Raw genomic sequence first — 20,529 nt, 5'->3', positions numbered from 1 at the left:
AGAATGCTGAGATGGCACATATAAATGACAGGAACCTGGCAGCAGCAGGAAATCACAGCTGAAAGCCAGCGCGCGTAAGGTCAGATGAACAGCACGTACTTTCTACTTTAGTTAGGGTAGACACACAGGACCCAGTCTCGGCCTTATTGATTCTGACAAGGAGGCATGCCAACTAGAGTAGGGGAATCGCAGACAGCCAGAGGACTGGCACCTGGAAAAACAGCCCCAATCTCAGGCAAGAGGCTCAGCATATCTGACACCGTCAGCTGATCAGAAGGCTGCACTCTGCTTTCCAAGGGAAGGCATAACTAGGGTTCTCTACACCCCAGCCCAGTCTCTTTCCTGCTTCACCCCTGTTGGCACCCAGACACCCCTGTGAACAGCTTTTAAGGCTGAATTCTTCCAGGTAGAAGACAAACTTTCTTTGAGTAAATATTTAGGCCTTAAATCAGCTCCATTCCCCATGTATCCAGCCCTGAGAACCGCCCAAGCATCAGCAAGAATCCTGATGGAACGGCTCAAGGAGCCACAAAACAGGAGGCCCAGGGGAGCTGGTTGAAAGGAAAAGTCAGCGGACTCTTTATTGCTTCTGGGGTGGGGGCTCAGGAGCTCTTGGTGGGACGGGTGCGCTTTCTCTTCACCACCACGGGCTTCTGGCTTCGCAGGATGGCACTGGCCCTGCGGATGGCCGCCTGAGGACAGGAAAGGAACTCAGCACACAGCTCCCAAGACAATCCCACTCACTGCTGCCTGCTTCCCGAGGCTCCCCAGGGCTGGGGACATCAGAGGACCCTTCAGTCTAGCTCCAGCTCAGCAGGGTCAAGTAAGTCGCCAAGCCCAGTACCAGCCGCCCTCCTGCCCTAAAGACCCACCCGTCACTCACCATGCGCAGATCCGGGCGGTACTTGTTCTTCCGGATCATGTGCCGGATGCTGCTGAGGGTGGCCCGTGCATTCTTGTTGATGGTGGTCCTTACGTACGACGTGGCTGGTTTTCGCTGACCTGGTTGAGGGGAACCCAGGAAATCAGTCCACCTGTGTGGACCCTTTCGAGGAGTCTCTCCCAGAAGGGAACCCAGAACCTCACCCAAGGAATTGCTTGCTCACTGACTGTCTTCTCCTGCCCACTCAGCACTCACCAGGCAACCACAAGTTAGTCTTCACCAAAGCTCGTGGAAACCCCATTCCTCAAAGGAGCCTTGTAACCAGGCAGGCAAAGGCCTGGCTGAAGAAAGATTAAAAGAAAGGGAGCGTAGGCCCGCTACCCAGCCATTGTAGATAAAAGAGAGAATGTGTGGAGTGGGCAAAGTGCAATTACTAAGATTTAGCAAACTATTTGAGGAGCTCAGAACTGGGAACTTTAGAGTGAACCACGACTCTACGTCCTGGAGCTCTCCTCTGCTAACCTGAGACAACCAGTCCATCACGCTGAGTGCTGCCCGTTGTGAACCCAATAACCAAGACAGCCTCAGGAGCCTGAATCCAGAGGAAGAGAACCCGAACCTGCGGCCGCTGCAGGAGAGGTACCCTGCTGTGAGCCTGCTGTCTGTGGCTCTTACGTTTTCTTATGCTTGTGTGTGTTACTTTGACATAAGTGTGAAGTAAAACTTATATACCCAAAACCAACTCGCTGAGCTTGTCACTCCTCCCAGGACAAAACCTGCTAATCAGGCTCGAAACACTCTCTTTATAGCAAACAGATTGCAGCCCACGCCTTTACTCCCAGCACCTGGGAGGCAGAGGCAGGTGGATCTCCTTGAATTCGAAGCTAGCTTGGTCTACAGAGCTGTTCCAGGACAGCCAGGTCTAGGTAGATTGCTCTGCCCTTAAAAAGCCACACGACTGCACACAGAATTCCCTCGGTGATTTAGTTTCTCCACTCCTGACCTCCCCAGCCGGCAAGACGGGAAAGGAGGGGCTCTCCCACCCTGTCCACAAAGGCTCGCTCACCGGATCTGCGTTTCATGACCACCACGACCCCTTTGCCGTCGGCCGCGGGCTCCACGCCCACTGTCTTGCGGTGGATCAGCCCATTGTAGCGGAAGGAGTTGCGGGCCTTCAGATTATTGGGTTCCTGCAAGGGGTTCAAGGAGACGGGTGAACTAAGGCCCCAGCGTTAGAAGAGGAACAGGGTAAATGGCTGACTGCCATGGCCGGTCGCCATAGACAGGCAGAGAGAGCATATAAAGAGACAGAGAGAAGAAAAGAGCAGAAGAGTAAAGAGAGAGCGAAGCCGGGAGTTGGTGGCCCACGCCTCTAATTCCAGAACTCGGGAGACACAGGCAGGCGGTCTCTGAGTTCGAGGTCAGCCTGGTCTCCAGAGTGAGTTCCAGGATAGGCTCCAAAGCTACAGAGAAACCCGGTCTCAAAAAATAAATAAATAAATAAATAAGGGCTGGAAAGATGGCTCAGAGGTTAAGAGCACTGACTGCTCTTCCAGGGGTCCTGAGTTCAATTCCCAGCAACCACATGGTGGCTCCCAACCATCTGTAATGAGATCTGGTGCCCTCTTCTGTTGTGTAGATATACACAGAATGTTGTGTACACAATAAATAAAATCTTTAAAAAATAAAACGAGGGTGTAAATGGGCAGGGATCCGCGTGCAGACCCAGTTCCCATGGAAATCCGGGCCGACCCGGGTACTGCCTGCTCCACCAGGGAAGGAACAGGGCGAGGCGAGCATCACGCCTGAGCCTTCCACCCCCAGCCCGGGCCCCGGGCCCCAAGGCGGCCCCTTGTCCCTCCCTCCCTCCGTCCCTGTGTCCTCCTGTCCTCCTGTCCCCACTCACGGTGCTGTAGGTCTGCTTGTTCCTCTTGATGAGGAAGCTGGAGCAGTTCCGAACCACCATCCACTGCAGATGCGCAGACATGGCGACGATGGCGGCGGCGGCGGCGGCGGGGAAACGGGCAGGGAGAGGCCTGCGGGGCGCAGAGGCGGGCGAGCCCGTGGTGAGGGGCGGGGGAGCGACGACGGGGATCCCCAGGCCAGACCCCGGCGGCCACGAGGGCCCAGGGAGGGGGAGACAGACCGCACGCTCGCACGCTCGCCCGCCGGCTCGCCCTCCCGCTCGCACGCCCGTACGCTCCCCGCCCGCCGGCTCGCCCTCCCGCTCGCCCACCCGTACGCTCCACGCCCGCCGGCTCGCCCGCCATCCCGCTCGCCCGCCCACCCGTACGCTCGCCCTCCCGCTCGCCCGCACGCTCGCCACCCCGACCGCTCGCACGCCCGCACTCACCTCCTGTCCCCACGGCGGCCGGACACGGAAAGAGGGGCGCCGGGGCGGGCCGACGCCTTTAAAGCGGCCACGCATTTCCGCTTCCTCTCCTGAAGTCCGCCACCCGGCTTCCTCCCCTGCTTGCTTGGGTTCCGCCTCCGAGTCGGTTCTTCTTTTTTTTTTTTTTTTTGCTCGTCCCTTCGGGAGTTTTCGGAACCCTTCGGCTGCAGCTCCGGAGGCGCGTTCTCGCGCGCTGGCCCACGGACCCAGCGATTGGCTTTCCGAGCGGCTGCAAAGGCAGAGGCCCCCGGAAGCTCGCTCTGCCCCGTTCCACCCGCACCTGGCACACGCCGGGCATGGGGAGCCGTTCTGGAGAGGGCTGGCGTTCTCTCGTCTAGCTGGTTTCGAACCCAGGTCCCTCCCCCCGCAACTTGAGGATTCCGGGAATGCGTCATTCATTACGACAGGGCTCAAGAATTGATTTTAAGACTATTTTATTTTATTTTTTTGTGTTAAAAATTTTTATTTATTTATTATGTATACAGCATTCTGCTTCCATGTCTATCTGCACACCAGAAGAGGGCACCAGATCTCATAACGGATGGTTGGGAGCCCCCATGTGGTTGCTGGGAATTGAACTCAGGACCTCTGGAAGAGCAGCCAGAGCTCTTAACCTCTGAGCCATCTCTCCAGCCCCTATTTTATTTTTTTAAAGACTTGTTTGCTTTTTTTTATGTACATTGATGTTTTTTTTAAAGATTTTATTTATTTATTATGTATATAACATTCTGTCTCCATGTATGCCTGCACACCAGAAGAGGGTACCACATGTCATTATAGATGGTTGTAAGCCACCATGTGGTTGCTGGGAATTGAACTCAGGTCCTCTGGAAGAGCATTCAGTGCTCTTAACCTCTGAGCCATCTCTCCAGCCCCCGTACATTGATGTTTTAAAGCCTGCATGTATGTCCGTGCGAGCGTGTCAGATCCCCTGGAATTGAAGTCACAGGCTGTGTGTGAGCTTCCATATGGGTGCTGGGGCTTGAACCTGGGTCCTCAGGAAGAGCGGGCGAGTGTTATTAATTGCTGAGCCATCTCTCTAGCCCCGACTTCTTTTTATGAAATGTGTATGAGTTTTCACGGTTGGGGCTTGGGAGTGTGTGTGTGTGTGTGTGTGTGTGTGTGTGTGTGTGTGTTTCTTGTTTCTGCCTGGGTGCTATGTGCTTTCCTGGTGCCTGCAGAGGCCATAGAGGGGCACTAGGATTCCCTGGAACTCAAGTTACAGCTGTGAACCATCATGTGGGTGCTTGGAGTAAAACCTGGGTCCTCTGGAAGAGCAGACAGTACTCTTTTTTTTTTTTTTTTTTTGGTTTTTCAAGACAGGGTTTCTCTGTGTAGCTTTGGAGACTGTCCTGGCACTCGCTCTGTAGACCAGGCTGCCCTCGAACTCACAGAGATCCTCCTGCTTCTGCCTCCCGAGTGCTGGGATTAAAGGTGAGCGCCACCAACGCCTAGCAAGACTTGATCTTTAAATGGATTCATGAACTATTTTAAGCATTGATGTGCCACGGAGCCTTTGAGATGGTTCTGCTATTCTTTATAATCAGCACCAGGGCCCAGGGGACCTTTTTCAGACCTCTCTAGAAATTCTCTCATGCCTGGTTCAGCCTGTGCAGAAATGCTCCATGTGTGTCCTCAGCAATATCTGGCCAATTCCGACTGCCCACTGGCAATTTGCTTCTCAGTCTTTCTTAATGTTTTATTAGCATTTATTAGTTACGCATAAAATGGGCTTGTATGACCTTTTCACATGTGTATGTATTTTAGTCATATTCACACACACACACACACACACACACACACACCAAAGACTTTTGTCCCGTCTCCCACCGCCGTTAACCTGTCTGTGTGTGTCCCAGCGAGTTTCCTTTGTGCGGTTTATAGGCTCATGGATGGGAATTTGTTTACAGCAGCGAGTACACTTTACCTGTGGCTGCATCGCTAAAGGAAATGCAACTTCCTCCTCCATCACCTTCAGCTCTGAAACTAGATAGTCTTGGGAGAACCTCTCGAAGTTTCCCATTCCGGGGGGGGGGGGGCAGATGTGTGGTTCCTACAACTGCTGTTGCTTCTCCTTAGTGTTCCAAATGGGTGGGTTAGCCGGGACAGCTGCCTGTGCAATGCTGCCTCCCACCTCCAGAGCAGCCTGGCCATATCCACTAAGTTCTCTTGAAGTCAAAGTCATCTTCAGGGGGCAGCTTCCACAGCAGCGAAAGGATGTTTTTCTAGAAGCATCTATCAATAAAAAAAAGCCACAGTTTCCACAGGAGAGGTGGTGGCGCACACCTCCCCAAGCCCAGCACTTGGGAGGCAGAGGCAGGTGGATCTCTTGAGTTCAAGACCAGCCTGGTCTACAGAGCAAATTCCAGGACAGCCAGGGCTACACAGAGAAACCAGGGGGGAAAAAAAAAGCCACGGGTTCTCTGCCACCTCCTCTGGGACACCTTTCCTGGGAATTTCGAGAAGTGTGGCTAGGAACTACATGAGGACAGGGGTTTTGTCAAGGGTCACATCTGCCTAGCCCTGACCTCAGTGTACTGTGGGTAAGATGGTATCAGACAGGACCTGAGAGATGGATTCATTTTCCCACCTTGGGTTCACAGGGCCCTGCTGCAGACACAGGAGATCCCAAAAGAGCAAGAGGGTTTCAGGGTTCTAGCTGCTGATCTGGTGCCCCGGAGAAAGCTTTTGTGCTGTGCAGAGCATGGATCCATGCTAGGCAAGTGTGTGTTGAGCAAGCTCAGTGGCGTCGTGGTACCTGGTAGACGAGGGCATTGCCAAGCTAGCACTCATTCTACCAAGCGAGCTCCACCGCCAGTCTGCCCAGCCACTATTTGTGAGCCCCATTTGGGTTCACCCCGGGCCTGGCGGCACGGGAGGCCTCCCTCGGGAGGCAGGCACTAAATAGAAGTGACATCTAGTAAGTAGACTTTGGCCACCATCAAGTTTGGCACCAGTCACCCCCTTAAAGGACAGGGGTCGTTCATTGCCAGCTGCTGCTCCTTCCCTGCCAGACCTGTGAGCCACAGACAGCTAGCTTCACCTGGGCCACCAGGTCCAGGCTCAGGTGACCGACCAGACAAGGCGCTGGGCACACCTGGCGCAGGGCCCTGACCCCGCCCCGGGGCTGCCGCACCCCGGGACGCTCTCGGGGAGCAGGCGGCGGCTGCGGCGGCGGGCCAGCGAGCCACCGAGGGCCATGGCGGCGGTGTCACCGGTGCGCGGCTCGCAGGCGGCCCGGCCGGCGCCCCGACGCCACCGGCGCTCGCAGCGGCTCCGGCGAGCGGCCTGGGGCGCTGCCGCATGGCGCTGCTGCTGGCGGTGGCCTTGGACGTGGCGGGCATGGCGGCGCTGCTGACCGGCGTGTTCGCGCAGCTGCAGGTGCGCGGCCGCGACTTCGGGGACCTGCTCATCTACTCCGGGGCGCTGCTCGTCTTCCTGAGCCTGCTGGGCTGGATCCTCTGGTACACCGGCAACATCGAGATCTCGCGCCAGGAGCTCGAGCGCGACTACGGCCTGCGGCCCTCGGCCATCGCCCGCCTCGCGCGCAAGCTCTCCCGCCGCTGGTCGGCGCCCGCCGCGCTGCCGCCGCCGGTCCCCGCGCGCCACCGGTCCCGCGCCGCGCGCAGAGCCGCCCGCGCGCCCCACGCGGCCGCCGCCTCCGGCTCCCGCCGCGTGCGCCTGCAGCTCGCCACGCTCGAGGCCGGGCCCGGGGCGGCGGGGGCGGGCAGCGAGTGAGACCCCCCCAGGTGAGAGAGAGAGAGAAGAGAGAGAGAGAGAGAGAGAGAGAGAGAGAGAGAGAGAGAGAGAGAGAAGAGAGAGAGAGAGAGAGAGAGGAGGAGGAGGAGAGAGGGAGGGGGGAGAGAGAAAGAGAGAGGAGAGAGAGAGACAGACAGACAGACAGACAGACAGACAGACAGACAGAGACACAAAGAGAGGGGGGAGGGAGAGACAGAGACAGGGAGAGGGGGGAGGTTGCTGGTGAGACAGACAGACAGACAGAGACAGAAAGAGAGAAAGAGAGAGAGGAGGGAGGGAGAGAGACTCAAGAGATACAGAGAGAGAGAGAGAGAGAGAGAGAAAGAGACAGAGAGAGAGAAGACAGAGAGGCAGAGAGAGAGAGAGAATGTGTTGGTGGTGGAGAGAGAGAGAGAGAGAGATGGTTGGTGGTGGGGAGACCCGAGGGGAGTAGTCAGAGATAGCAGAGACGCTGAAGGATGGGTGGGACAAGGCTCTGCATATCCCAGCGTACCCTCCCTTTGCTCCCCATGTGCACCACGTCCATCCTCTCTCTGTACCCAGTCCTCCGAGCTCATTACTGTTACTGTACAATAAGCCCCGAAGGTCGGTGTCACTCTTGTCCGGACCACACAGTGCGCAGGCGGTAGAGTGACATTTGTCCAGACCGACTGGCTGTCCTCCTAATGAGACATGGGGAGGGAATCACCCTCGTTCCCTTCTCTTTCTCTGTTGTTGTTTGAGGCAAGATCTCACCGTGTAGCCCTGGCTGTCCTGGAACTCAGTCTGTAAACCAGGCTGCCCCTTGGGCTCAGAGAGATTGGCCTGCCTCTGCCCCTGGAATGCTGGGATTAAAGGTGTGTGCCACCACAGCCCAGAGTTCTATCTCTCCAGACACCCCCAACCCCCAGTTTACTTTTGTTGTTGTTGGTTTTGGAGACACGGTTTCTCTGTGTAGCTTTGAAGCCTCACTCTATAGGCCAGGATGGCCTCGAACTCAGAGATCCTCCTGTCTCTGACTCCTGAGTTCTGGGACTAAGGACATGGGCCACCGCCACCCAGCCCCCTCAGATTTATTTTTCAATTATGCTTATCTGTGTACGTTTGTGGAACAGTGCTTTTGTGGGCATCTGTTCTTGCCTTCTTCCATCATGTGGGTCCCTGGGGACTGAACTCAGGTCATCAGGCTTGGTGGTAAGCACCTTTCCCCAATGAGGCACCTTGCTGGTCCTTATATTCCCCACCCCCGTTTTGTTTTTTGTTTTTTTGTTTTTTTTTTTTAAAGATTATTTGCATTGATGTTTTGCCTGTATGTATGTCTGTATGGAGATGCCAGATTCCCCTGGAACTGGAGTTATGGGGCAGTTGTGAGCCGTGTGGTTGCTGGGAATTGAACTCAGGACTTTTGAAGAGCAGCACTGCTCCAGCTCCTAAATTCCCTTCCTTAAATACCCTTCATCGGCTTTCCTGCTTCTGTTCAAAGACTGGCTAGGCCTCTCTCTTGCCCTCTTATTAAACCCAGGCCACTTGCCAATGTGTGGAATATCTGCTCTTTACTTCTTCCCTACTCTTTTTGTTTCTTTGTTTCTGATTTTCAAGACAGTGTTTCTCTGTGTTGACCAGGCTGTCCTCAAACTCAGAATCCAGAGGTCTGCCTGCTTCTGCCTCCCCAGTGCTGGGATCCAAGGCGTGAGCCACAGACGCCAGGCTCACTTCTTCCACACTTTATCTCCACTTAAATTTCTCAGACCACAGACAGACAGACAGACAGACAGATATCCTTTATAAACCAGGAGGGCCTTTGCTATTTGCAATCCAGCCAGAAAACTCCCTGCATGGTCTTTAGGGACCAGCTCACTCCTGTGAGTACTCTATATTATCTGAGCCACCCCCGTTGCTGCTTGGATAGCCACAGAGTATGTCTCTAGGAGCTGGTCCTCACATCTGACAGGAAGCCTCGTACAGGTAAAGCCCAGGCCTTTGGTGTCTTTGCTCCTAACACTACCCAGCAAAAACTATGAACTCAGGAAAGGTTGATAATTGGTTGAGGAGTGGAAGCATGGATCAATAAATAGATGTCGGATGGGGGGGGGCAGATAAATGTTACGGATTGATGGATGAAGGATGCGTGGACGGATGGATGGATGGATGGACGGACAGATGGATGGATGGATGGATGGAGATGGATGAGTTGGCTGGTGGATGGGGTGGATGATGAATGGTTTATAGAAGAGTTGGTCGATGAATTGGGTGTGTGGGAGCAGACAGAATTAATGGATTTGTTGATGGATGGGTAGAAGGGTAAATAGATGGTGTAACAGGACCGATGGATAGATAAGTGAGTTACGGTTTGGTTTGGTTGTTGAGACAGAGTCTTGCTGTGTATCCCAGGCTCACAGTGTGTGCTCTTCCTGCTTCAGCATCAGACTAGTCAATAGTAAGAACGGGCTGGTGGGTAGATAGGGTTGGATGAAGAGAACCACAATGGGTGGCTGGGTGGATAGTTTGGGCAGATCACTGAGTAAATGGATGGATGGATGGGTGTTCGGGTATTGGGAATGACTGAATCTATTTCCTAAGTGGGATTTCTTTTTTTTTTTTTTGTTTTGTTTTGTTTTTTTTCTTGTTTTTTTTGTTTGTTTGTTTGTTTTTGTTTTTGTTTTTTGAGACAGGGATTTTCTGTCTCCCACGTGCTGGGATCAAAGGTGATTGCCACCACGGCCAGGCTCCAATCAGGCAGTAGTGGCGCATTCCTTTAATCCCAGCACTCGGGAGGCAGAGGCAGGTGGATCTCTGTGAGTTCAAGACCAGCCTGGTCTACAAGAGCTAGTTCCAGGACAGGCTCCAAAGCCACAGAGAAATCCTGTCTCGTAAAACAAAAACAAGCAAACAACAACAAAAGAATTAAACCCCAAAACCTGCCGGGCAGGCGGGCGGGCGGTAGTGGCACACGCCTTTAATCCCACCCAGAGGCAGGCGGATCTGTGAGTTCGAGGCCAGCCTGGTCTACAAGAGCGAGTGCCAGGATAGGCTTCAAAGCTACACAGAGAAACCCTGTCTCGACAAACCAAAAAAAAAAAAAAAAAAAACCAAACCCTAAAACCTTGTGTGTGTGCCTGTGAGCTTGTGTGTGTGTGTGTGTCTCACGTGCACGAGCATGTTACTGAATGTACCTTGGTACATCTGCGAAGGTCAGAGGACAACTTTCATGACTGGGTTCTCTCCTTCCACCGTAGAGTTTTGGTTGTCAGGATTGTATGGCAAGTGCTTTTACCCATAAGCCATCTCACCAGTCTAAAGGCATTCTCACTTTTCTCCTGGGCATCTGGAGTATTAGTAATTCTAGTCTGTGCCTTGTGAGAACTAAGAATTGGATTCTCTGTTCTGTGGTTCAAATGAGATTCAAGTGACTTAAGAATGAACAGTAAGGGCTGGAGGTGCGGCTCAGCTGTGGAGAGCTTACCTAGCATGCATGAACACTGGGTTCAATTCCCTGGCACCACATAAAACCAGACATGGTTGGTAATCCCTGTAGTTCCAGCACTCAGGCAATCTCAGGAAGTTCAAGACTAGCCTAATGAACATAGTGGGTTCCAGACTAGCCAGGACTTATTGTAATAGTGAGACTGGTTCAGAACACCCAAACAGGCTGGATTGATGGCTCAGAGGTTAAGAACACTGGCTGACCTTCCAGAGGTCCTGAAATCCATTCCCAGCAACCACGTGGTGGCTCACAAGTGTCTATAACTTCAATCCCAGGAGATCTGATGCCCTCTTCTGGTCTCCAAAGGTACCAGACACACATGCAGTGAATAGACACACAAGCAGGCAAAATACTCATACACATAAAATAAAAAATAAATCTTACAACAGGCACACACACATTGCCAGGTGGTGGTAGCACACACCTTTAATCCTAGAACTCCAATGGCAGAAATAGGCAGATTGCAGATCTCTGTGGGTTCGAGACCAGCCTGGTCCTTAGAACAAGTTCCAGGACAGGCTCCAGGGCTCCAGAGAAACCCTGTCTTGAAAAACAAAAAAACAAACAACAACAACAACAAAAAAAACAAATGCACACAGTAAAGACTGAACAACTATGTCTATGTGAAGCATGAACAAATGTTGGATTACAGCATTTGACATATGCCAAAGTAACCATCTGTAGTTCAAATGGCTCTTGAAGATCCTTAACATTACTCAGAAGTGTGCATTTGGGTAGACCTCAGAGAACTTGAATTTTGATGCAAGGGCATGCTCTAGTAATGCCGACTTCCCCTGGGACCGGAATCTACACATGGGCCAATCTTCCTTTCCTCCTCCCCTCCTCTTCCTCCTCTTCCTCTTCTTCCCCCTCTTCCTGATTCTCCTCCTCCTCCTCCCCCTCCTCCTCTAATCCTCCTGACTCCTCTCTCCAAACATGGTCCTTACTACATAACATAGGCTGGTGTTTAAAATGTGGTACTCTCTTGCCTCTTAAATGGGGTTACAGGTGTGAGCCACCTCTTCTTTTTTTTTGGTTCTGTTTTCATTTTGTTTTTAATTGTATCTATTTCTCTGAGTGGGTTCTCCCCATCCACCATGGGAATCTAGGGAAGCAAACAGGTTTTCAGGCTTGGTAGCAAGTGACCTTACCTATCTCTCTTGCCCCTTGATTTTTTTCTTTGCAACAGTATCTCATAGTCTGTAGCCCGGGCTGGCCTCAGAGCATACATTGCAATTTGGCCTTGAAGATCCAGGGGTTGGGATTCCCCCAGCTCTCTCTCTCTCTTTATCTTTGCCTGTTTTCTCCATCTCTGTTTGCCTCCTTGTCTTTGTGACTCTCCAGGTGATTCTCTTTGCCTCTCTCTGCTTTTTCCTGTCACGAACTCACATGTACCAGCGAACTCTGGTGAGTTAAAAGCACAAATATTTGTGCTCACACACTCTTGGGACTCTGCAGCAAGTGGAGGGAGGGGTGCAGGTGAGCTTGAGTGTCCATCAGTGAGTCAGGGGTTCCCTGGCCTTTCATGGACCTCAGAAGAGAAGCAATCCTGACTAGTTACTAATCCCACCTTCCCTTCCCACAGACAATCTCATCCTCCAGGACCTGACTGAGATGCACTCTGCACATCGACCGACCGCCGGGACACCCACCTGTCCCCTCACTTGGATAAATGTCTCGATTTTGGAGCACTGTTTGCCTGTCTGGTTAAAGGCCTGAACTGGCGAAGGAGAGTGATATAAACTTCTTGCCAGGCCAAGCCCTCTTTAATCTAGGAGGCCCTAGAGCCACTGGGGATATAGAATCCCAACATCTCACTGGTCCTCTGCTAGGGACACCAGGCACCAGGAATGGGATCTTGAGTGCAGACCCACCTACCCAGCCAGGACTTCCATTAGGGTAGTTTGGATCTTCCAAGAGCAGACATAGGGGCATACTGAATTTGCAAGATATTCACTGCAGTGTGTGTGTGTGGCGGGGGTGGGGGGGGACTTATAGAGGGTGGCATTGATGAAGGATTCCTGATACAGGAGAGAGAGCTAATTGGCAGGCTGAGTCTGGGTGCAGACAACACACTTCCAAGAAAAGGGTTGGCTGGTGGGGACTCTGGGACAGCCTAAGTCCTTGCTGGGTGATGCTCATTCTCTCTCTCTCTCTCTCTTTTTTTTTTTTTCTTAATGTGCATTGATGTTTTGCCATGGGTGTCAGGTCCCCTGGAACTGGAGTTAAAGATAGTTTTGAGCTGCCATGTGGGTTGCTGGGAATTGAACCCTGGTCCTCTGTAAGTGCAGTCAGTGCTCTCAACCATTGAGCCTGTCTCCAGCTCCAAGCCCATACTGTTCTATACCCACTCAGGCATTGGTGCTGGGAGGGGCAGGAGAATCGTGAGAGTAGGGACATAGCGATGCTCCCCGAAGCAGGACAAAGATGTGTGTGCCCCTGATACCCCAAGTCATCCTATTGCAAGCTCATTTCATTGCAGCTTCCCATAAGCTCCCCTACCCAGAACTACCTCTGGTCCCCTTCCACAAACCAGACCCCCCCCCCCATCATAACAACCCAGCACGGCCACTCAGCCCTTATCCCTTAAGCTTCCTCGAAGTACACATGGTGCAAGGTTCCCATGAAACCACCTGCTCCCCACGGATCTCAGGGGAGAAAGAAAAAAAAAAAAAAAGACACACATTTATATGCCATATCTGTGTTGAGGGGGTCTATAGGGTCGCCCCTAATCATCATCTCCTCCCTCTGTTTCATCCCCGCCCTCGGTAGCATCCGGTTCAGTGGTGCCTCCTCCAGAGGGGTCCTGCACCTCTATGGGCACTGAGACAGGCGTGGGAGACTTCTTGCTGCCCGATGGTCGGTCCTTCGACAGTAGGGAGACTGTTCGTGACAGGTCGCATTTCCCCTGCAGAAATTGTGGCAGGTGCAGCATGTCATGGCGCTTGGCCCACCTGGTGGGGAGAGCGAGCATACGTGTTCAGCCTGAACCGCCTGCACCTTCTGTGGGAGGGGGGCGGCGCGCCCGCTGCCCTCCCCCTCCTCACTCACCAGAACAGACAGATGCTGGCAATCAGGAAGAGCAGGCTGCCGCAGGTCCAGCCCAGTGCCCACATGTGCTTCCGGCGCATGTTTTCTAGAAAAAAAAAAAAAAGCGGGGGGGGGGTGGAAGGAGGAAGGTCTAGGGATCCAGCCAGCGGCTGTGCCCCTCATCTTCTCGTAGCACCCAGTTTCGGGCGAGCCAGGTCACTCACCGTCTGGCCGTTGGTGGTAGCACACACCATCCCGGTAGCAGCATCGCAGGCGCAGGCAGAGGTTGGGGTTCTCGATTGCTGCCTGACCCCCACAGCTCTCTCGGTCCCACACATCTCCCTCACAACCTGAGGGTCACCACAGTAGGCACTAAGTATCAGAACTGGCCCTGAAGGCTACAGACACAAGGGTGCCAAGGCCAGGCTGTGGGGCTGGGCTGCTGTGTTTTTTGGACTCTGCTCTATGTAGGACCCAAGAGTCCAGACCCATCCTTCCACCCGCAGACCAAGGGACCCACACCCCATCCTTCTTTCCTCAGACCTAGGGGTTCGGGGTCCATTCCTCCTCCCTCAGACCCGGACCTCCAGACCCCAGCCATCTTCCTTCAGAGGGTCCACACCACACAGCCCTCCTCCCTCAAACCCGGGAGGTCAAGGCCCAGCTCTCCTTACTCAGACCTCAGTCTCGGGGTTCTAGGCCCCAACCCTTCTTCAGACAGGGATCAAAAGGTCTAGCCCTCCTCCTTTATAATCAGAGTTTTCAGGCTTTTCATCTCCTCCCTCAGACTTAGGGGTTGAGTCCTTGGACTTTCTGCCTCAGACCTGGGGGTTCAGGACTTAGCCCCCCACATGCCCAGGGTTGAGTCCCCTGACCTCTTTCTTCAGATCTGAGGGGGTCTAAGCCTCAGCCCTTCCTCCAGACCCAGGAATCAGACTTCAGCTCTCCTCCTCAGACCCAAGACTCCGGGCTTCTGCCCTCCTCGAGACCCAGAGATTGAGGCCTTAGCACTGCCCCCCTGAGATCCAGAGGTTACATGTTCCTAGCCCTCCTCCCTCAGACCCAGTGGGCCACACCCCAACCCTTCTCCCTCAGACCCTGCAGTCTTAATTTGAGATCCCCTCCCTGGAGCCCCAGGATTTTGTCTCCTGCTTACTCCACGGATAGAAAAATCCCTGGATTCCATTCGCATCTGTGGGAGAAAAAGGGTGATGTTGGGAGATTGTATGGCAGCCAAGGTGGCCCTGTCCACAGCCCCCTAATGTCCTTATCAGTACCCTCACCTGAGCCCTGTATGAGCAGGAAGAGGCCCAAAGCTGAGATCTCAGCCCCCGCCATGTTAGCTCCCCAGACCTCTGAGACCTCTATGGAGAGAAACCTTGAAGGACATCACCTTAGCAACAACTGGGCCCCGCCCCAAAGCCTCAGCCCCAGAATTCTCAGTTCTGTTGCCAGGGAGTCCCCTCAGCAAGGGGTTCACAAGGAAGAGTGCCCTGGCCCTATCATTTCTGTCTAGGAAGTAGCTCCTTTAGCATCTGTGGAGAAGAGGTGGGTGGGCGTTGGGAGATTTCAGATTTAGAGCCTCCTCAGCAAGGAAAGAGAAGCCAGGACCAAGCCTGGTGCTGGAGATGTCTCTCCTTTTCCGTGGGGTACCTGATGGGGTATGGATCTGGAACCGGGGTGATCTTTGAGCTGTAGAATCCCCTTTCTTTCCTTCCCCAAGGTCCAAAGAGGCAGCCTCAAGTGGCCCAAGTTCAGAACCCTTCATTGCTAGGGCATCCTTCCCTTTAGCAACCAGGAAAAAATGGTCCTAGGACATTGAGGTCTCATTGAGCCCCATTGTTAGAGAATGGTTTCCCCAGCAACCGATCAGAAGGAGAAAGGGATAGTGGGGACTGGTGGGCTGGCCCTGGAATTCTCACCTCAGGCTGCCCCAGGCCTCTGCCGTAGGGAACACATGCCAGGGCCAGGGGGATCATGCCTGGCCCTGCTGAGATTGAGGTGTGGACACTTTAGTGTGGCTGTGATGGTGACTCGTGCCAAAAGTTCCAAGTCCTCAAAGAGACTCAGTTTCCCTATCTGTGAATGAGGGAACACAAACTAGAGCATGCCGAGTTGTTTTCTTTGTGTTTGGTCTACCCAGGTTTGCTGAGGAGGCAGACTTCCAGGAAGCCAGATTGGGGTTGGGGAGAGGAGGGGGGCTATGTCACTATGGTTCGGAGTTCAGTCGTGTGTGTCCCCCCCCCCGGGGGGGGGCTCAATATTCACTTGGCATAGTGAGAAATAGTGAGAAGGGGACTTCGGTTTCAGTTCCTGAGAGAAGTCTGGAATCGTCCGTGGACTTGTGGAATGGCTGGGACATGGACCCCTGGACCCCTGAGGGAGGGAAGGAGGCAGGGAGGGAGGGAGGGAGAACTAGGGGATGGGATCCCTGGATCTGAAGGAGTGGAGAAGTCTGGGGATTGGAGCCTTGGGTCTGAGGGAAGCAAGGGAGCTAAAGGGGTCTGAAAGAAACAAGGCTGAAGTCTGGACCCCTGGGTCTAAGTGGGAAAGGGGGACTCAGTTCTTATCTTTACCTGAGGGAGAAGTGGGAATAAGACCCCCTAAGTCTGAGAGGGAAAACTAGATAGATCCTGGACTCCTAAAGTTTGGGTATGAACCCTGAATCGAAGGTGGGGACCAGGCTAGATCCTAGACTCCAAGATTTCAAGACTGTGGGGGGGGGCTTCCAAAGCCTGAGGGAGGAGTGTTAGGGTCTGGACCCCTGATTCTAAGGAAGTCTGGGGCCTCCTGAACTGCAGATCTGAGGGGAGAGGGCTGGAACCTGGGTTGTCTGTCCTGTGGGAGGGAGGGCTCTGAGTTCAAACCCTGTTTCCCAAGAAGCTTTAGAGGAAGCTGAATCCCTTTCATCCCTGGGTCCTCCAGTAAACATCCGAGAGGGTGCTGAGTGGGCCCTGGGCTGACTCCGTCAGAGATGACACAGGTCCGAGGGGGCTCGGCAGGGGGTATGGGGGTGGGGGTCAGAGGGATTGTGGGGCTGAGGCCGGGCAGCTGCTGACCGTTTCCTGTGTCAACACCATCTGGACCCACTTCCCAATTCCCTGGATTCCTCAGGGATCAAGGAGGGGGTGGGGGGGTGGGGCTGCCTGGCGCTGGACCGCGGATTGGGATTGGGGTGGGGTGGGGGGGACACGGTCAAGGCCCTCACCACTAATGACAGGTTTGGGCTGCCTCTGTGGCTGACCTGCCCCGTCACCCCCCAGAGGCCAGACAGGACCCCCCAGGGACAGACAGACGGACACACACAGCCTGGGATGTGCTGACATCACACCCAGCCAGCACCAGCTCACCCAGGGGCCAGCACACCATCAAGGCCCCCCTGGCTAGACCCCCACATCCTAGGGACATCTCAGATGCCTCTAAACTCTTCCGAGATTTTCTGTTCTCTGCCTCCTCTTTGTTTTTGACTGCTCAAGCTGGTCTCCCCAGCACTCATCTTTCCTTGCATCTGTCACGGGACTACGAAATCCTGTTTGTGTTTGTTTGTCTCTATTGTCTTCCGTCATATGGGGGGATTCCCAGAGTCTTCAATCCTGCTTGTCTCTGTCTTGGTCTCATTTCCATAGAACTGGTGTCCCTGCCCTCACCCAAAGAAGGTCCAGGAGTCCTGAGTCCACTCTTCAGCCCTTTTGTGGTCACCCTGGGGAAGATGAGTCTTTTCCCCACAACCCCCAGGGTGAAGAGTGAGGCAGAACTAAACACTAGCCCATGACCCAGACCCAAAAACTTCCTCAAACACAAAGGTCCCCCAATTGTTGGACATCAGAATTTTCTTCCACTTATATAAAAATAAGGGTTTAGTTCCCTGGGTCTGAGGGAGGAGGGCTGGCTGGGGTCTGTTCCCTGGGTTTGATGGAGGAGAGCTGACTGGGGTCTGTTCCTTGGGTCTGATGGAGGAGGACTGGGGTTTAAAACCCTGGGTCTGATGGAGGAAGCCTGGGGTCTGTTCCCTGGGTGTGAGGGAGGAAGGCTGGGGCTTAAAGCCCTGGGTCTGATGGAGGAGGGTTGGGTACCAGTGACCCTGGGTCTGATGGAGGAGGGCTGGGGTCTGTTCCCTGGATCTGATGGAGAAAGCCTGGGGTCTGTTCCCTGGATCTGATGGAGAAAGCCTGGGGTCTGTTCCCTGGGTCTGATGGAGGAGGGCTGGGGTCTGTTCCCTGGGTCTGATGGAGGAGGGCTGGGGTTGGTTCCCTGGGTCTGATGGAGGAGGGCTGGGGTCTGTTCCCTGGGTCTGATGGAGGAGGGCTGGGATCTGTTCCCTGGGTCTGATGGAGGAGGGCTGGGGTCTGTTCCCTGGGTCTGATGGAGAAATCCTGGGGTCTGTTCCCTGGGTCTGATGGAGGAGGGCTGGGATCTGTTCCCTGGGTCTGATGGAGGAGGGCTGGGGTCTGTTCCCTGGGTCTGATGGAGAAAGCTTGGGGTCTGTTCCCTGGGTCTGATGGAGGAGGGCTGGGGTCTGTTCCCTGGGTCTGATGGAGGAGGGCTGGGATCTGTTCCCTGGGTCTGATGGAGGAGGGCTGGGGTCTGTTCCCTGGGTCTGATGGAGAAAGCTTGGGGTCTGTTCCCTGGGTCTGATGGAGGAGGGCTGGGGTCTGTTCCCTGGGTCTGATGGAGAAATCCTGGGGTCTGTTCCCTGGGTCTGATGGAGGAGGGCTGGGGTCGGTTCCCTGGGTCTGATGGAGGAGGGCTGGGGTCTGTTCCCTGGGTCTGATGGAGGAGGGCTGGGGTCGGTTCCCTGGGTCTGATGGAGGAGGGCTGGGGTCGGTTCCCTGGGTCTGATGGAGGAGGGCTGGGGTCGGTTCACCGGGTCTGATGGAGAAAGCCTGGGTTCTGTTCCCTGGGTCTGATGGAGGAGGGCTGGGGTCTGTTCCCTGGGTCTGATGGAGGAAGGTTGGGTACCTGTGACCCTGGGTCTGATGGAGGAGGGCTGGGCTTTGTACCCTGTGTCTGAGCTTAACCTTCTCAGGGTTCAACACCTGGGACCCTGGGCCTGAGGGGAAAAGGCTGGGGTCTGTGCCCTGGGTTTGAGGAATAGGAGGAGATGGGGAGGTGAATTCTTGAATCCCAGTTGGGGGAGGGGCTGGCATTTGCAGTCCCTGGTATTGGTCCAGGTCTGGCTGCAAGCCCAGTCCCCTATCCCCTCAGGCCAGTCCATTCCCCAGGCTGGTGGCCTGAGTCACCTTGGCTAGCCCCCTTGGTCTGGGGGGGGCTACGTCAGCTCTCCCCTCGCTGACGCAGCCTTGGGCCCCCCACGCTGACTCAGCCGGAAACAGGCCCCCTGAGGGGCGGAGACCCAGTGGTCAGAAGCCTGGGTCCCAGCAAGAGCAGGGGCTGAGGAAGGGCCCCTGGGGGGCCCCTCAAAGGGGTGGTGTGACAGACCATGAAAGAGAGAGAGAGCTCTTACCTGAGGCGATGAGGTCATGTCCCACCATGGGGGGGCTGTGACCTCACCTCCTGGGGGATCTGAGCAGTTCACCCCCCCCCCCAGTGGTGGCAGATGGGGAGGGGAAGCCTTTAGCTGGCAGTCAGTTCCAGAACCAGCACCCCCCACCCCTACTCCCCGCCACCAGTGTCCGGCCAACGTATTAGACTTGGGTGGTCATCTGCAGAGAGACTTTTTTGATGTCCGTATCATTGTCCCGTGCTCAGAGCCACCTCATTCTCCTCCTGAGGAGGAGGCTTCTGGAGGTGTGAGTCCTTCTCTGTCCCCATCCCTCGAGGGGCTGTGAATTCTGAGCCAATGGCAGCCATGCGTTGAACATGGCGTGCGGGGCATTTCTGCGGTCTGGTGTGTTTTGCTCTTACCTGAGTAGACAAATGATTATGCCCCCCCCTTCTCTGGAAGTGGCTTTGTCTCTGTTCCTAGCACCCACCCACTCACTGTTGCCGCCTTTCCCAGTGACTACCTGTGTGTCCAGTAGTCGTTGGCACACGACTCCCGCTGTGGCATTTAGGGACGGGAAGGTACATGTATGTGTGTGTGTGTGTGTGTGTGTGTGTGTGTGTGTGTGTGTGTGGTCCGTACCTGTGTGCAAGTGTACAGAGGGGGGACATTGGGTGTCCTGCTCTACCACTCTCAACCTTATGCCCCTTGCGAGAGGGTCTCACACTGAACGTGGAGCTCGGCTGGAAGACAGCGAGCCCCAGTGGTCCTGCCGTCTCCATTTGTCCAGCCACAGTGCTTCGGCAAGCTCTTTTACCCACTGGGACATCTCCTCAGCCCTAGAAGAAAGTCTTACTAGCCCCATTTACAGATAAGGGAATTGAGGCAGGGGTGCTGGGTGGTGGTGGTGGTGGTGACGTGGCAACACAACCAGAGACCTCTGTGGAGAGCCTCCATGCCTCTCTTTTGATCCTCTGGGTCTTGTCTCCTCAGCATCTCATCTAATTTCTGTCTCTCAGGCCACCCCATCTTTGGCCACCCCACTTTGTCGTCTCCATAGGCTCTGTACATTCATTCTTCTGCAGCCTGCTTCTTTGCTCCAGCTCCCTTTTCCTCTCCCCCCCTCAGGGTCTGGCCTGGCAGGTGTTGGTGGCACACGCCTTTAGTTCCAGCACTCGGGAGGCAGAGGCAGGTGGATCTCTGTGAGTTCGAGGTCAGCCTTGGTCTAACAGAGCTGAGTGCCAGGACAGGCTCTTCAAAGCTACACAGAGAAACCCTGTCTCGAAAAAAAAAAAAAAAAACGATAAATAAATCAATAAATAGGGTCACAAGTAGCCCAGGCTGGCTTCAGTCTCATGACGTAGCTAACGGTGACCTTGAACTCCGGAACCTCCTACCCTCACCTCAGCAAATGCTGAGACCGCAGGTGTGTGCCATCACACCTAGTGCCGGGGATAAAACCCAGGGCCTTAGTGCACGCTAGGCAAGCACTCTGCCAAACTAAGCCACACCCCTCAGCTCCTCAGTTTCCCTGTCTCTGCATGTCAGAGGTTGGGTAT

General features: G+C 54.5%; 3 protein-coding genes across 5 annotated transcripts; 1 reads left to right on the top strand and 2 right to left on the bottom strand.

Moving 5' to 3' along the window:
• Positions 1 to 550: 550 nt before the first annotated feature.
• Positions 551 to 3,388, bottom strand: Rpl28 (ribosomal protein L28). The gene is made up of 5 exons (XM_027430682.2): positions 3,237 to 3,388; positions 2,790 to 2,919; positions 1,950 to 2,073; positions 884 to 1,002; positions 551 to 692 (listed from the first exon to the last, which is right to left on the bottom strand). Exons 2-5 carry the CDS (start codon positions 2,868 to 2,870, stop codon positions 603 to 605), a joined length of 414 nt encoding a protein of 137 aa, XP_027286483.1. The 5' UTR covers positions 2,871 to 2,919; positions 3,237 to 3,388; the 3' UTR covers positions 551 to 602.
• A 2,564-nt stretch (positions 3,389 to 5,952) lies between these two features.
• LOC113837250 (transmembrane protein 238-like) lies at positions 5,953 to 12,252 on the top strand. The gene is given in 3 exon segments (XM_035449480.1): positions 5,953 to 6,511; positions 6,514 to 7,022; positions 12,080 to 12,252. Coding segments are annotated over 2 exon segments (537 nt in total). The 5' UTR covers positions 5,953 to 6,474; the 3' UTR covers positions 7,014 to 7,022; positions 12,080 to 12,252.
• A 943-nt stretch (positions 12,253 to 13,195) lies between these two features.
• Tmem190 (transmembrane protein 190) lies at positions 13,196 to 20,190 on the bottom strand. 3 transcript variants are annotated; one of them, XM_035449477.1, is made up of 6 exons: positions 16,104 to 16,511; positions 15,450 to 15,606; positions 14,684 to 14,891; positions 13,752 to 13,877; positions 13,549 to 13,633; positions 13,196 to 13,451 (listed from the first exon to the last, which is right to left on the bottom strand). In XM_035449477.1, exons 2-6 carry the CDS (start codon positions 15,504 to 15,506, stop codon positions 13,226 to 13,228), a joined length of 702 nt encoding a protein of 233 aa, XP_035305368.1. In that variant the 5' UTR covers positions 15,507 to 15,606; positions 16,104 to 16,511; the 3' UTR covers positions 13,196 to 13,225. The 3 variants fall into 3 exon arrangements, with proteins under 3 accessions (XP_035305368.1, XP_035305369.1, XP_035305370.1); XM_035449478.1 differs by having other exon boundaries at positions 14,684 to 14,719; positions 14,811 to 14,891; positions 15,450 to 16,509; XM_035449479.1 differs by lacking the exons at positions 14,684 to 14,891; positions 15,450 to 15,606; positions 16,104 to 16,511 and adding an exon at positions 18,992 to 20,190.
• Between the last annotated feature and the right edge of the window lie 339 nt (positions 20,191 to 20,529).

Source organism: Cricetulus griseus, chromosome 9 (assembly GCF_003668045.3).
Source record: "Cricetulus griseus strain 17A/GY chromosome 9, alternate assembly CriGri-PICRH-1.0, whole genome shotgun sequence".
Taxonomy (NCBI): Eukaryota; Metazoa; Chordata; class Mammalia; order Rodentia; family Cricetidae; genus Cricetulus; species Cricetulus griseus.
This window is presented reverse-complemented; position numbering and strand designations above follow the sequence as displayed.